We start from the raw sequence: 15,468 nt of genomic DNA on the forward strand, positions 1-15,468 counted from the left end.
AGAAGTCCTATGAATGATTTCTATCAGGGGACCCCTCAAGAGTAAAGGCTGATAAGAAGGTCCTACTGATAGCACAGGGAACTATATTCAATATCCTGTGATAAACCATAATAGCAAAGAATATATAAAAAAAGAATGTCTATATGTGTATAACTGAGTCACTCTGCTGTACAGCAGAGATTGGCACAACAGTGTAAATCAACTACACTTCAATTAAAAAAATAAATATTCCAAAAAAAAAAAAAAGGCGTAAAGGCTGAGGAAACTGGGGACTAACTGGCCTCATGACCCTGTTGTACAGCAGCTCCAATTCCAGGGCCGAGCCTGCTTCACTGAGTGAGTGCAGCCAAGGTCTGAAATGTCATATCAATGGCAGCCCTTCACTGATTCCTGTGGGACTACCCAAGCTACTCAGAGATGCTCCTTCACTGAAGCCTTTCTGCTACTTGGTACTGAGACTTTTCTAAGACAATAAAATTTGAAAATTGTGTCTATGGGAAAATATAGTTACCATGTGTATAGGGGTGGACGTCACTAATTCCTAGATTTAAAAAATCCTGCATATGATAGCCTTACATACTAGTTTTAAGTCTTCTACTTTACCTTGCTGATCTTTAAAAAAAAAAGTTCATTTGTCATCATTCTACCACCCACATTACTTCCAAATACCTTCACAGTTCTCACTGGATCCTCAAAATACTGTCAGAAACGGAGAGATGCTATAAGGAAACAGGCCCCATAAGTTCACAGCAAAGATCTATCCCTAGAACCCATGTTTCTAGAATCCTAGTCTACTCCTTTTAGGTGGGGTCTTAGTGAATGATTAATTCTGAAGTTGCTTTACGGCAAGAATATGATCTGTGCGTGAGAGGGACAGATGTTTCATAGATGGGCCCCTCTGTGTGAAGTGTTTGGCAATTTTCACCAGATTTCAGTTCACAAGATACCCACAGACTCGTTTCCACCTTGTGATTCAACCAGCATTTAGTTTTAAATAATTTTCTTGAGAACTTTATTCAGCAAAGGAACCCCAAATGATTTGAACAGCTACATGAGCTCCATGGCTGCGTGTGTATACATATATATTATAGATACTATACCAGCAATTTAGAATATTTCCTGAGTCACCTCTCTCCTTGTCTACTTGTATTTTAACCAAAGTTTACTGGGAAATAGTTGGAGCACTGTTTCAAAAACCTTGTCTCCAATAACATATCAGCAGTTGAGGCTGGGAGGCGTATCCTCTTCCCACTTCCCGAGGCTTTTCAATACAATTAGGCTGAGTTTTGCCTTTGCCTCCAGACTCAACTGCAGTCTTTGAGTTCACCACTTAAAAAACTCTCCTTAACCAGTCACCTGATGAGGTGAGTCAGGAGTCTGCAGAATCATCATTTCCAATAACCAAACCCTGGCTGTTTCCCAGCCTCCAAAGGACACAGCCTAGCAGTAGTGTGCTTTGTGAATGGTCGAGGGGAGCTAGCTGCACACTGAGCAGGCTGGAAGTAGCACAGCAGGACTCAAACACTGGAAGTGGCACAGGGGTGGCAGGGGAGTAGGGGCACGTGTTTGTCTCCCTCCACCCCTCACACTTTCCAGTAGTCCAGTGGAAGGAGCAAATGCATTTGGTCCACAGCAAGCCAGATCGTGTATATAATGAAGGAAGAACTGCACTGATCTCTATCACAGGCTCCTCTCTCCAGGCACCAAATCTTATGCCAAATCCTGCCAAAGACACAAAGACACAAAAAGCTTGAAAGGGCTCAGTCTGAAAGTAAAGCTACAGGAAAGCAGCTGCAGAGAAGTAGTGGTAAGATGGGCTATGGGGAAGAGGCAAGGCCCCTGTTGTCACCCTCATTACTTTCCTGTTGCTACAGATAGATGATAGCTCTACTTACCGCAAAGTGGATGGCTGAGGCAACTGAAGGTGACTTCAGACTAAGTAGTCATCTTCAAGGTTATCATCACCAGACACAGAGGCAGCTTCTATGTAGGGGAAATGAGGATAAAGTCAGACACTGCCCTAATTTAGCAGGCACTGCCACTGAGGCTCAGGGGAAAAAATGGGCTTCTTGGTGCTCGATGACCACCTGGGTTAAGAGGTAAGTCTTAACAACCTCCCTAGTTGGAGAGGCTGATTAAGAAATGGTAACGTCCAGAGATGCTCTAGGGAGAAAATGCTGTTTGTACCTAATAAACTGAGGCAGGACAGGGTATGTGCCATCTCTCCAGGACTCTTCTTGGTCTCAGTGACCGTGCTGCGGAGAGAGACATCTGTTTCTGTGGCCTGAAGGGATGAAAACAAGAGAAAAAGGAAGAATGTGTTTGGCTGGTGGGAAAGGAGAAGCCGCCCCATCATTTTGCTCACAGAATCCGGTTTGGCTGCTGAGGCACACAAGGTCTTCTCTGACCAACTAGTGGAGCAACTCAGAGTCCTTAAGAGAAGAGAACGCTCTACAAACTCTCATGCACGACTAGAAGCCCTCTTGTCTCAAGGCACCAGATTTGCCCCAAAGCAGCACCCTGAATGACTACAATGCTCACTCACCACATTGGGCGACGTTACTGGGACAGCTCTGTTTTCTTCCATGTCTTCAGGAAGCTCAATTGCGTATCCTTTACGAACTAATTCTAACCCAATATCAAGTTTCTGAGAAGAAAGATGAAAAGGGAACGATGTTCTCTCTGAAGGAAGGGCAAATCAGAGGAAATAGGGCAGAAGAGCTAGGATTGATACTTTAAAAAATTCCTTTGGTGGTTCAGTAAGCAGGATCTTATGAGTTAGGAATATCATCAAATAAGGGTTTCTGGGAGAGAAAAAGTAAATGAGGCTATAAATACACTGAAGAGACAGTGAGCAACGTGTGAACCCCAGTCTTACCTTCCCATTGCTAGTGTCGTATAAGTGGATCTTGGGCCAAGTTGAGATCCCAGACTGGACGTAGCTAGAGATCTTGGCCACCAGGGGCTTCCACCCAGCACAGTGAGTGAGTCTGTCAAACTCATCCAAAGCTTCCTCTTCCCATTGTTCACCTCATAAAAAATTGTAGAGAGAGCCTAAGAAGGGGTCAGTGCTGACGGGGGTGGGATTATGTCCTGGAGGAAAACCGGAACTACCTTTGTCTACTTCAAAAGGCACCTATGTCTGACTGCCAGGCACGTTTCTGACCGTTGCTTTCTAGCACTGGTGATGAAAAGGCACCTGAGCCCCCAGAACTCAAAAAGCCTGGGAATGTGAGACTCCCTCCCACGTGCTCTATGAAAGTTATTCTATATGGAGGCAAAGTCAATAGGTAATAGGACTAATTTACCTGAGGGGGCTATCCGTGCCAGACTACACTCTATTGCTTGAAATGGAAGGCTTAGGAAGTCACTCCTAAAATGAAAGAAATTCAAATTAGAATCCTAGTGCCAGAAGGGCCTTCTTATATTCCTGGCTTCTAGACAGCAGTTAGCCCTGCAGAAGATGATAATCATCTGAGCACTGTAAAGAGGTTCTCTTCCAACGCCCCCTGGTGATAAGTGCCAACAGCTCACCACCCTACGGCCAGGACTGAGTCAGTAAGTGAGACTCCAGCCTGACTCCAGCCTGTCCCCCACGCTGACCTGAGCACCCTGAGGTCCCTCAGTGGACAATATCCATTATCTCCAAAGTCAACGAAGTAGAGGTCCAGGTTCCCATTCTCCAAGGTGCCAAGGACTCGGGCTCGATACCAGGAACCATTTGTAGGTAAAGGTGCTGCGACAATGTCTCCTACACGCACAGTCAAGTCTTCAGGCTACACAAGGGGATGAGGAGGCAGGAGAGGGCAGAGTTAGGAAGGGGTAGGCCAAAAAGTAAACCGTGGATACCAGAAGGAAGGAAGAACAAGCCGCTGCTCCACAGAAAAGGGAAGAGAATATGTCACAATGAAAAAGATATGCCCGCTTTCCATCAAACCCCTGCCCTGTCCCTATGGCAACTCACCAGACTATTTTCATAGTGCTGGGTCATCTCCCTGACAAGCTTATCCAGTTGCAGGCTGCGGGAGCCAATGATTTGGATCCAGAAGTGGTTAGGATGTTCAGAGGCAGAGACATAGACTTCTAGGAATTCATCAGCATGGAAACTGAAGTCTGGACTGGGGACTAACCACAGGGATAAGCAAGTTAAGCTGCAGAATCATTATTACCTAATATGGTGACCATTACTAGAATCATCTCTGGTTGAAATGGGAAGACTGCATCAGGAGGGTGAGAGTACAAATACCCAGTGGCTACCACCATTTAAAAATGGCTAGAGTGACAACTAGATGCATCATACAAGAACATCCTGAAGAAAAATACTAAGCTATGTTCTGTTCCTTTCTATGTATCTGAGTAATAAGAGTTCGGTCACATTCTTAGTCATCTGCCACATATTCAAATCAGCCACCAGTTATAATGAAGGGAAATCCCCATATGCTAGCTGCAGCATGGACCAGGGAGAAGATACATGGACAGATGTGGGCCTGTTCCAGATCCCTTTCTACCACTGACTCATTATGTGACCCTGGACAAGTCTATGAACCTCTTAGGGGCCCTGGTCTTCCCTGCCCATCCTAGTACCTATACATAGAAGAAACAGCCCACAGCCTTTTTATTCTTCTTGAATGAGGTAGATTTTTTAAAACAGTAATGATTCAGGAAAAAAACTGGACTCAGTATTTTACTTATTTAAATAAATAGGTCTGGAGGAAGAATACCATGTAATTCAATTATTTGATCTATTACTCACAGACTAGTTTCCTGTGAACTAGCATATTTCTATATTGTTTTCTAAAATTATTAGCTGGTTTGTATTCAGAAAAAAAGTATTTGTGCTTAGTACTAATCCCAAGTAAAATATTGCCAGAAAGTCCTATCTGTGATTAAAGACTTGTAAGTGTAGTCGAGAAAACAGAATTTTTTTTTTATTGTTTCCTATTTTGGGTTATCTAAGCCACTTTTTCTATCTTCCATATGGCTCATGGGTTCCCTCTTTCTTACATACTTTCAAACATGGATGTCTCTGGACTGGTCTGGGCTCCAAACTTCTGAAGGTTGTCATCATTAGGTTTCCTGCAGGAACGCTCTTCTGGTCCTACAACAGACATGTCGCCACCTCCTCTGCGGGGAGGAACTGCCAGAGGTGCAGCCTGCTCCAAGCTAGTGCCAGTGTTTTTCCATAAAGCTGGCTTTCCAGCCCCAGCTGGCTCTGTCACGTCCTCTCTTCTTACGCTGATTGGCTGCTTCCGTGGGACTCTGGTTTCTGCAGAATGAGCAATTCTCTTCCTAAGTTCTTCATCTTCTGAAACTTTCTCCAGTATCAAATGCTGTGGAAAATAAGACAAGGGATGATATCTACGTGGCCAGATATTGACCTGGGATGGAGTAAAGTGTTCTTCTCACTCTTAGATACAATTCAAATCTATCAGCTACTTGCCTTAGCTGCTGCCACCTCCTTCTGTGTTCCTGAGATTTTTATAAGTCTTGATAGTAGCAATGTCCCCTCTGATTCTTTGTCACAGTTTATTTTGGCTCCCGAGGCCTTACAGATAGAACGAATTGTCTCGCCGCCTCTCCCTGCATTGAATAATACATAAAAACCTGTCCTTCCCTCCTCAGTAACCTTAACTACTAGAGACACCACTGTTTTGTACATACTAGGAGGGGAGAGTCAGTTCTCATTTTCAAACTAAACAGAATGGAAGACAGTGAATGGAAAGCAGGAGCTACTGAAATCTGTACTATACTAAGGGGAATACTGGATTATTTGCTCTATCCATTTTATTTAAATTCTACACATTGGCTAGGTTAATGTGGTCATGTCACTTGCATTTTTTGGCCACTCGGCATACTTTACATCCCCACTTCATTAGAAGATACCCTACACGGTGTGTGAAACACTGGACCAGGAACAGGACATTTCTCTGCCTCTTCCAGCAGCGTAAGGAATGCTCCATGGGAAGGCATAATAGGTGCTTTCTAGAGCACTGTCTTGAAAGATTTGGGATAAAATGAGCATCCTTAGCTTCCCTTTAAAAATCTGAGGTAAATACATTTACCTGAAGCCTTCTGGAACCTATTTGTAAGGTTCAGATCATACAACTTCTTGAGATAATGAGTTTTGCTTTACCACTGATTTTACTTCTGTAAAAAAGTAAAGCTCTGGTCTCAATGTCCCTGCCTTTTTTTCTCAGCAAGGTGAAGCGAAGTAGGTCAGGAGAAACCCTTGGGAAGGTGTGAAAGAAAGGCAAAGGTAAACAAAAAAGGAAACAGCAGAGGAAGCTGTCCAGTGGTACCTATGATTCTGCCCACAGATCTCTGGGGAACTGAGAGCTGCTCAGACACTGGGGTACTCTCAGTCAGGATCTGATGAATTGCTGCTTTGGCCTTGCACACCTGAACAGGAAAACCACTGATAAGCAGCACCCGCTCATCTCCTACATCCTCCGTGTCCACATCGATCCGAGCACCTGTCTGTTTTCGTAGCTGCAGAGAAAAGGATATGTGGTAGTACACTCTGGATGAGCTCTCATCTGGGTCAGCTAAGGATACTCTAAACCTAACCCTGGAGGTAGACGGAACTGGACACAGTAATCAGTGAAATCAGGGTGCTATAAGCAGTCCTCAATTACGTGTACTTATGGAAGGAGATTAGAGACAAAGGTAACCCCAAATAGCAGTTAATCCAAAACAGTTTCTCTGTGTTTAGAACACTCTTTCCCCCTAATTTGGATTAGAGAATCAATTATTTTATTTCACTGACATTCCAACTGAACAACAGGAGATGGTAAAAAGAATCAGGGAGCAATTAATTAGTTACTGTCAATTAATGAGAGTTCATAATTCCATAGTAGAAAGGAATGATTCAAGCTATACCAGGCTGAGAATCATCCAATTAAAAATCCCCATTTCAAGTTAAGTCACCCATTCTCTAGGGAGAAGTACTCATCTCTAGAAGGAAAATAGCAGTTACCTAATAAGTTCCTGTATTTTTTCTGTTTAAAATATACATGGTGTGAGTGGGTTTTATGGAATGGGGGCAAAGAAGGGAAAGCAGAATCAATCCCTGGGAAAGCCGTTGCCTGCTCACACAGTTACCTGTTTAATATTGGCTCCTTGCCGGCCAATGATGAGCTTCACAGCCTCCTGGGGGACTCGCATCTCTATCTCGATGTCATCCTCCCCAACAAATGTCAGCCGCTCTTCTGCATAGATCGTCAGATCATACTTAGATAATACCCAAAGCTACTACCTGCCCTCCCCTGAATCTAGCTATCAAAGAGATGTGGATGCAAGAGATAAACTGAGGATTTCAACCATAAAGAGAAGGAGAAGTAGCATCTGAGTGGGAATTAAAAGGTCCTGAAAGACCAGAAGATGGGCATTCTCTCTGGGCTACTGTTTTCATATGCTAAAACACGGAAAGTCATTTGGTTCTGCAAGGAAGGAGTGATGGATTCTGGGCAAACTACTTCCCCCAAGACACAACTCCTGGAGAAGAATGAAGGCTAGAAGTTGCCTGAGGAGCCCACTAGGTTCAGAATTTCTCTTGTCTGTATGTAAATCATTTCTCTAGGTCCTACTCCCTAGGTCCAACCTGTGGGGAAACTGGACTGGACAGTTAGCCTTCTAACAATAGAAGGGAAATATAAACAAGTGTATGGGTATAAAAGAAGGAGAAAGAACGAACCCATTGTAGTGCTGGTGTTGCTGAAGGGAAGAGATCAAAAGAATGATAAAATGAGTTCTTTATTTCACAGACTAGCTTCACATTAAGATAGAAGAGAAAAAACTTTGTTCCAAAGATCCCTCACAGGGACTTCCCTGGTGGTGCAGTGGTTAAGGATCCACCTGCCAATGCAGGGGATGCGGGTTCGAGCCCTGGTCCGGGAAGATCCCACACGCTGCGGAGTAACTAAGCCCATGTGTCACAACTACTGGAGCCCACGCACCTAGAGCCCATGCTCTGCAACAAGAGAAGCCACCACAATGAGAAGCCCGTGCACCACGACGAAGAGTAGCCCCCACTCGCCGCAACTAGAGAAAGCCCGCGCGCAGCAACGAAGACCCAATGCAGCCAAAAATAAAAAATAAATGAATTTATTAAAAAAAAAAAAAAAGATCCCTCAGAGAAAGCCAATTACATCCCAACAAATGATACCCAGTCTGGAAGGAAAGTTTTCATTTCAATTTAACAAGGCCAGAACATAGTTTAAACATTTCCGTATGTACAGTCATGGATTCACATACCTCTGCTTTCCCTATATCTGCGGTATAGGATATAGGCAACCACTGCACTGGCTGGGATCCCGAGGCCCAGTGCTATTTTCTGAATAGTGGACAAACTTGTCCAAGAAGTCCGTTCAGTGGACATTTTCTGCTGCCTCCTAAAATAAGCAAATGAAGGAAAAGGAGCTTTCATACAAATTTTATGACAGGTAGAGAATGGGAACACATTACAATATTAAGAAGAATATTACTGCCTAATTTCCCATTTCAAGAGCTTGAGCAGTCTCAAAGTCTACTTCATGTGAAAGTCTCGGTATTTTTTTTTTTTTAAAGTTAGCTAAGGGACACATATACATACAACTAAATAGAAGGTTACTTCTTCCTCCCCAATTCCCCCAAAGAGAACTATACACTGATCAGTTTTAAAAGACAAAGGAACAAAAAATGAAATGAATCAAATATTTTTAAAAATTTAGTTTTCATATCAAACTATTTAAAATTCCTTATATGTGCACTTCTATACCTCCTGGTCTTTCCAGAAGCTGTTCTCTCTGCAAGGAATGGCTTTCCAGGCCTAGTTTCAGGCTTTGCTACTTCTACTTTTCTTTCTTGCAAGTGTGGTCTATTTACTATCTGTACTCCGTATTTCTACTTACTCCTCATCTAACAGTGAAATGGGGTTCTCTCCTGTTCCTTCATCAAAACTACAACTTCCCAGGTAATCAACCTAGATGGCACATATAAGCCTTAACTAATCTTACCTCTGTGCCCTCTTTCCCATGGTTCTTCCTGTTTACCTGGAGGAGTCTTCTGAGTTTTGAGCTTGTCTTCCAGTGGCCTCTATCCATTGCTATTGTCAGTCTGCTCTCTTTGGGCAATTTTATTCATACTTGAAGCTTGAACTACTACCTATATGCTAATGAGCCCAATATTGTACCTGAATTGATTCAGAAGCTCATCAAATCTCATTTAGACCACTGCAATGGCCTTCTTGCTGTTAGTCTCTCTCTGACGCTGTGTCTTCATTTTGCTGCCTAGCATATATATTTTTTTAATTTATTTATTAAATTTATTTTATTTATTTATTTTTGGCTGTGTTGCGTCTTCGTTGCTGCGCATGGGCTCTCTCTAGTTGCAGTGAGCGGGGGCCACGCCTCGTTGCGGTACGCAGGCCTCCCCTCGTTGCAGTATGCGGGCCTCCCATTGCGGTGGCCTCTCCTGTTGCGGAGCACAGGCTCTAGGCGCGAAGGCTTCAGTAGTTACGGCACACAGGCTTCAGTAGTTGTGGCGTGTGGGCTCAGTAGTTGTGGCTCGCGGGCTCTAGAGCGCAGGCTCAGCAGTCGTGGTGCACGGGCCCAGTTGCTCCGCGGCATGTGGGATCCTCCGGGACCAGGGCTCGAACCCGTATCCCCTGCATTGACAGGCGGGTTCTCAACCACTGCGCCACCAGGGGAGCCCTGCCTAGCATATTTCAATATGTCCCTCACTCTATTTCCTCATTCCATGTACTTTCTCACCCTCCCAATTATTTCATACTGCCTCTTCTCAAACCTCTAGTGCTTCCTTCTCCATCCTCCCTCTCAACTGATGTCTTTGCTTCCTATTTCACTAAGAAAGAGAAAATATTAACAAACTTCCAAACTGACCCACCTATCTCCATCTGTGCCTAAATATTCTATCTTCTTTCCTGTAGTCATTGATGAACTATCTCTGCTCCATATAAATGTTGCTCTCCTTCCTTATCCTGCATCATTAATGTTTTCCTCTCTACTGAATCTTTCTATCAGCAGACAAACATGCTATTATTTCTCCTTTCTTAAAGAAAATCCTTTCTCAATTCCACTTACTCCTCTAAATACAATGCATTTCTTCCCTTCCTTTTATAAGAAAACTCAAAGAGCGTCAATACTTCTGTGTTCGATTTCTCTTCTCGAATCCACTCTTACTGCTCTTGTCAAGGTCACCAGTGACTTGGACTTGCTGAATCCAATGATCAATTCTCAGTCCTCCCTTTAGCCCCCACCCCTCCCAGGGTCTGGCACAGCTGGTGACTCCCTCTTCTGACACTTTCTTCCCTTGGCTTCACATCACTCTCTCCTGGTTTTCCTTCTCCCTTTCTGGCTGCTCCATCAGTCTGTTTTGCTGGTTCCCGCTCCTTTTTCTAACCTCTAAACACTGGAGTGCCCCAGGGCTCTGTCCTTTGCCCTCTTTGTTCTACCTCACTTCTCTGGGGATTACATCAAGTCTCAGTCAGTCTTGGCTTTAAACCTCATCTATATGCTGATTTAATCCCCAAATTCACAGATCTAGTTAGAACCATTCCCATGAACTCCAGGTCTGTATATCCAACTGCCTATGAGATGTCTCCATTTGATGTTTAATAGGCATCTCAAACCTAACAGATGCAACACCTAGCTCCTGATCTCACCCTCTTCCTGTAGTCTTTGCCATCTCAGTTAATGGCAACTCCATTCTTTCAGCTCCTCAGGCTAAAAATCTTACTCTTCTTCCCCTCAAACAGCACATCCATCCTGTCAGCAAATCCTATTTGTTCTACTTTCAAATGATCCAGAATCTGACCACTTTTTAACCTCTCCACTGCTATGACCACCATATGCTCTAAACCACCATTATCTCTTGTCTAGATTACTGCAACTGCTTCTTAATTACGTCCCTGCTTTTGCCGTTGTCCAGTTTATTCCCAACACAACAGCTGGAGTAAGTCAAATAATGCTATTCATCTGCTCAAATCCTTCCACAGTTTTCCATTTCACTATGATTAAAAGTCATTCATTATAATAATCTGGAAGGTGTTCACTTTGATTGCCTCCCCATTAGAAAGTTAACTCCCCAAAGGCAGGAATTTTTTTGTTTTGTTCCTCAGTACTTAGCACACAGTAGCCACTCAATAAATATTTGGTCAATAATAATTTGTTGAATGAATACACATCCTCTTATTCTTCAGCAATTCTGCTGCCTATATGTAAGCTCAGTGGCATGAAAGTTTCTTTATAATCTCATCTCTGCCTACCATCTTCACAGCCTTATATTCTAAACCTACCCCCTACGAGGGGAACAGGATGTACCCTCTTAAGTATCCTCACTCTGACACGTCACTTCCGTCTTCATAGTCTTACTCCCTAGTCCATCAATACACTTAAAACCATTCTGTTTTTCACTTTAATAAATCACACGTGGGCTTCCCTGGTGGCACAGTGGTTGAGGGTCCGCCTGCCGATGCAGGGGACGTGGGTTCGTGCCCTGGTCCGGGAGGATCCCATATGCCGCGGAGTGGCTGGGCCCGTGAGCCATGGCCGCTGGGCCTGCGCGTCCGGAGCCTGTGCTCCGCAACGGGAGAGGCCACAACAGTGAGAGGCCCGCGTACCGCAAAAAAAAAAAAAAAGGAGAAAAATAAAAAAATAAATCACATGTGATGAAATAAAATTTCATATTCTAAGGCAAGTCAAGGATAATTTAAACATAAAAAATTTTCTCTGCCCTTTGGTTTCCTCTCTCTACTGTGCATTGTGTATCTGCACCATGCATTGACCAAACCTCCCCACTGGCAGAAGTACCTGCCCAACCATAAAGCGTAACATTCTTGGGGAGCTAGACTCAGAAGCAGCACACATTTGATCCACCACACTGTCCCCATAATGCTGTTCAGATCATATCTCATATCTGAATTAGGTTACCAAATTAATAATGGCAAATCGTGTCTCAAAGGACAAACAGCTCCTGTGCAGACAGACAGCCACCTATGGGAATACCAGCTGGGTTTATGTATGCTTGCAAGTACTTAATTGGAAATTAGAGGAAACCCCACCAGGAAATGGCCAAGATTGGGTTCTCTTTTTGCATTCCCAAACTGATTTTTTTGCATGCAGTTAAAGCTGGCAGTCTCCTGTATGTCTGCCTGCAGGGTCTACTGGAAACAGTGGTAAGAGTTTCTCTTTTACAAATTAGGTTAGCAGGGAGAAATATTTGTATAGGGCTAGCTTTTTGAAGCTTTGGATCCTCTGAATTGGAAAAACTTCTAAATTGTTAAAATTTTAGAGAGCTTTCATCTTAAACTATTGTACCCATTTTAATTGATATGCAGAAGCCCCAAAAAGCTCCAAAATTTCAAAATAGCCTCATTGAAAGAATTGTTGTAGAAGGCTAATGAAAGATTAATGGTACCTAAAACTTTAACTACTGCTCCCCTCTATCCTCCTTTTGAGTACTCATTCTAGTAATCCTCTATCTGAATTGCCTTTCTACTCTGAAGACACTATTAAATGGTTACCTTTAGAAACGGGACCACCTGAGGAATGTAAGTTGGTGCAGCCACTATGGAAAACAGTATGGAGGTTCCTCAGAAAACTAAAAATAGAATTACCATATGATCCAGCAATCCCACTCCTGGGCATGTACCCGGACAAAACTATAATTCAAAAAGATACTTGCATCATCCCTATGTTCATAGCAGCACTATTCACAATACCCAGGACATGGAAATAACCTAAATGTCCGTCGACAGATGAATGGATAAAGAAGATATGGTACATATATACAATGGAATACTACTCAGCCGTAAAAAAGAACGAAATAATGCTATCTGCAGCAACATGGACAGACCGAGAGATTATCATACTAAGTGAAGTAAGTCAGAAACACAAAGACAAATACCATATGATATCACTTATATGTGGAATCTAAAATATGGCACAAATGAACATATCTACAAAACAGAAACAGACTCACAGACATAGAGATCAGACTCACGGTTGCCAAGGCCAGGAGAGAGAGGGAGGGAAAGGGATGGGCTGGGAATTTGGGGCTGGTAGATGCAAACTATTACATTTAGAATGGATAAACAATGTCTTCTGGGATAAACCATAATGGAAAAGAATATTAAAAAAAGAATATATATGTGTAAAGCTGAGCCACTTTGCTGTACAGTAGAGATAGGCACAACACTGTAAATCAACTACACTTCAAAAAAAAAAAAGAAAAAGAAATGGGACCATCTGAGGCTGCAGGCCATAGTTAAAGAATTTCTTAAACCCAGGAAGGATCCTCAAAAGTGTTTGTAAATGGATTACCAAGATGGGAGGCCACCAGTCTGACTGAACTGACCATAGCTGATACTCAGAGCCTGATAGGAATTTTACTGGGGGGGTCCTTGTCCCCTAAGCTAAATGAGGGAACGTAAAATTCCAACAGAGGTGAATGGGTATGTCAGTCCTTTCATTGAGGTAGCCACCCAATTCTTTGAGGAATTAAAAACAACTGTCCTTGTTTTAAAATTCTACTCTTTACAGGAAGAGAGATATGGCTCCAGAAACAATACAAAACCCACCAAACCTTTCACCACTCCCCAACCTCACCTATTAAGAGGCTTGTTTCTTTTTAAATTAATTTTTTATTTATTTTTGACTGCATTGGGTCTTCATTGCTGTGCGTGGGCTTTCTCTAGTTGCAGCAAGTGAGGGCTACTCTTCGTTGTGGTGCACGGGCTTCTCATTGCAGTGGCTTCTCTTGCTGCGGAGCACAGGCTCTAGGCACGTGAGCTTCAGTAGTTGTGGTTTGCGGGCATCAACAGTTGTGGCTTGTGGGCTCTAGAGCGCAGGCTCAGTAGCTGTGGCGCACAGGCTTAGTTGCTCCGCGGCATGTTGGATCTTCCCGGACCAGGGCTCGAACCTGTGTCCCCTGCACTGGCAGGTGGATTCTTAACCACTGCACCACCAGGGAATTCCCGAGGCTTGTAAGTATTGAAAAACAAAATTCTAGCCTTTAAGGAACAAAGTCCTCCTAGGAGGAACTTGCCTTTCTCCTCCTATGCCTTTGAGATGCAAATATTCTATTTGATCTTCTCCAGGAACTCTTACCTGGACCATCTTTTTTTTTTTTTTTTTTTCTTCTTTTTTTGGCTGGGCTGCTGTGGCTTGTGGGATCTTAGTTCCCTGACCAGGGATCGAATGGGGTCCCCTGCAATGGAAGCGCAGACCGCCAGGGAATTCCCCGGACCATCTTTTTAAAACACAAATTTCACGCAAATCAAAACTGCAATTATGTACTACCTCACACTGTGCAGAATGGCCATCATTAAAAAGTCTAAAGGGTGTTGGGGAGACAAGATGGTGGAACAAAGGGACTTGAGCTTACCTCATCTCACAAGAACACCAAAATCACAACTAACTGCTGAACAACCATCTACAAAAAAGATTCAAACCTACCAAAAAGATATTCTACATCCAAAGACAAAGAAGAAGCCACAATGAGATGGTAGAAGGGATGCTTTCGCGATATAATCAAATCCCATACCCACCAGGTGGGCAACGCACAAACTGGAAGATAATTATATCGTACAGGTTCTCCCACAGGAGTGAGAGTTCTGAGCCCCATGTCAGGTTCCCCAGCCTGTGGGCATGGCATCAAGAGGAGCCCCTAGTGCATTTGGCTATGTCAGTGGGGCTTGAGTGCAGGAGCTCCACAGGACTGGGGGAAGCAGAGACAATACTCTTGGAGGGCACACACAAGGTTTCACATGCACTGGGACCCAGGGCAAAGCAGTGACTCCACAGGAGCCTGGGCCAGACCTACCTGTGGGTCTTGGAGGGTCTCCTGGGGAGGCAGTGGTTGGCTGTGGCTGACTATGGGGGCAAGGACACTGTTGGCAGAGGCCCCAGTGAATATTCATCATTGTGAACTCTCCCAGAGGTCACCATTTTGGCATTGAAACCTGGCCCCATCCCATAGCCTGCAGGCTCCAGTGCTAGGACGCCTCAGGCCAAAACACTAACAGGATGGGAGCACAGCCCCACCCATCAGCAGATAGGCTGCCTGAAGTCGTCCTGATCCCACAGCCACCTCTAAACACACTCCTTGACATGGCCCTGCTCACCAAAGGGACAAGACCCAGCTCCACCCACCAATGGGCAGGCACCAGTCCCTCCCACCAGGAAGCCTGCACAAGCCCCTGGACCAACCTCACCCACCGGGGGACAGACACCAGAAGCAAGAGGAGCTATAATCCTGCAGCCTGAGGAACAGAGGCCAAACACAGAAAGTTAGACAAAAGAGAGTAATGATAGTAAAGATGATCCACAATCTTGGAAAAAGAAGGGAGGCAGAGACCAAGAAGATACATAAAACATTTAACAAAGAGCTAGAAAATTTAAAGAACAAACAGAGATGAACAATTACTGAAATGAAAAATACACTAGAAGGAATCAATAGCAGAATAAATGA

General features: G+C 43.9%; 1 protein-coding gene across 2 annotated transcripts; it reads right to left on the reverse strand.

The window, feature by feature from the left end:
• Positions 1-952: 952 nt before the first annotated feature.
• TDRKH (tudor and KH domain containing) lies at positions 953-9,352 on the reverse strand. Of its 2 annotated transcripts, XM_027097666.1 has the most exons (13): positions 8,254-9,352; positions 7,102-7,208; positions 6,300-6,489; positions 5,441-5,580; positions 5,009-5,330; positions 3,965-4,125; positions 3,604-3,776; positions 3,309-3,373; positions 2,879-3,030; positions 2,546-2,647; positions 2,188-2,284; positions 1,896-1,983; positions 957-1,722 (listed from the first exon to the last, which is right to left on the reverse strand). In XM_027097666.1, exons 1-12 carry the CDS (start codon positions 8,423-8,425, stop codon positions 1,931-1,933), a joined length of 1,734 nt encoding a protein of 577 aa, XP_026953467.1. In that variant the 5' UTR covers positions 8,426-9,352; the 3' UTR covers positions 957-1,722; positions 1,896-1,930. The 2 variants fall into 2 exon arrangements, with proteins under 2 accessions (XP_026953468.1, XP_026953467.1); XM_027097667.1 differs by lacking the exon at positions 2,546-2,647 and having other exon boundaries at positions 953-1,722.
• Between the last annotated feature and the right edge of the window lie 6,116 nt (positions 9,353-15,468).

This window comes from Aethalodelphis obliquidens, unplaced genomic scaffold, assembly GCF_003676395.1.
Source record: "Aethalodelphis obliquidens isolate GAN/ISIS:26980383/991018 unplaced genomic scaffold, ASM367639v1 scaffold116, whole genome shotgun sequence".
Classification (NCBI taxonomy): domain Eukaryota; kingdom Metazoa; phylum Chordata; class Mammalia; order Artiodactyla; family Delphinidae; genus Aethalodelphis; species Aethalodelphis obliquidens.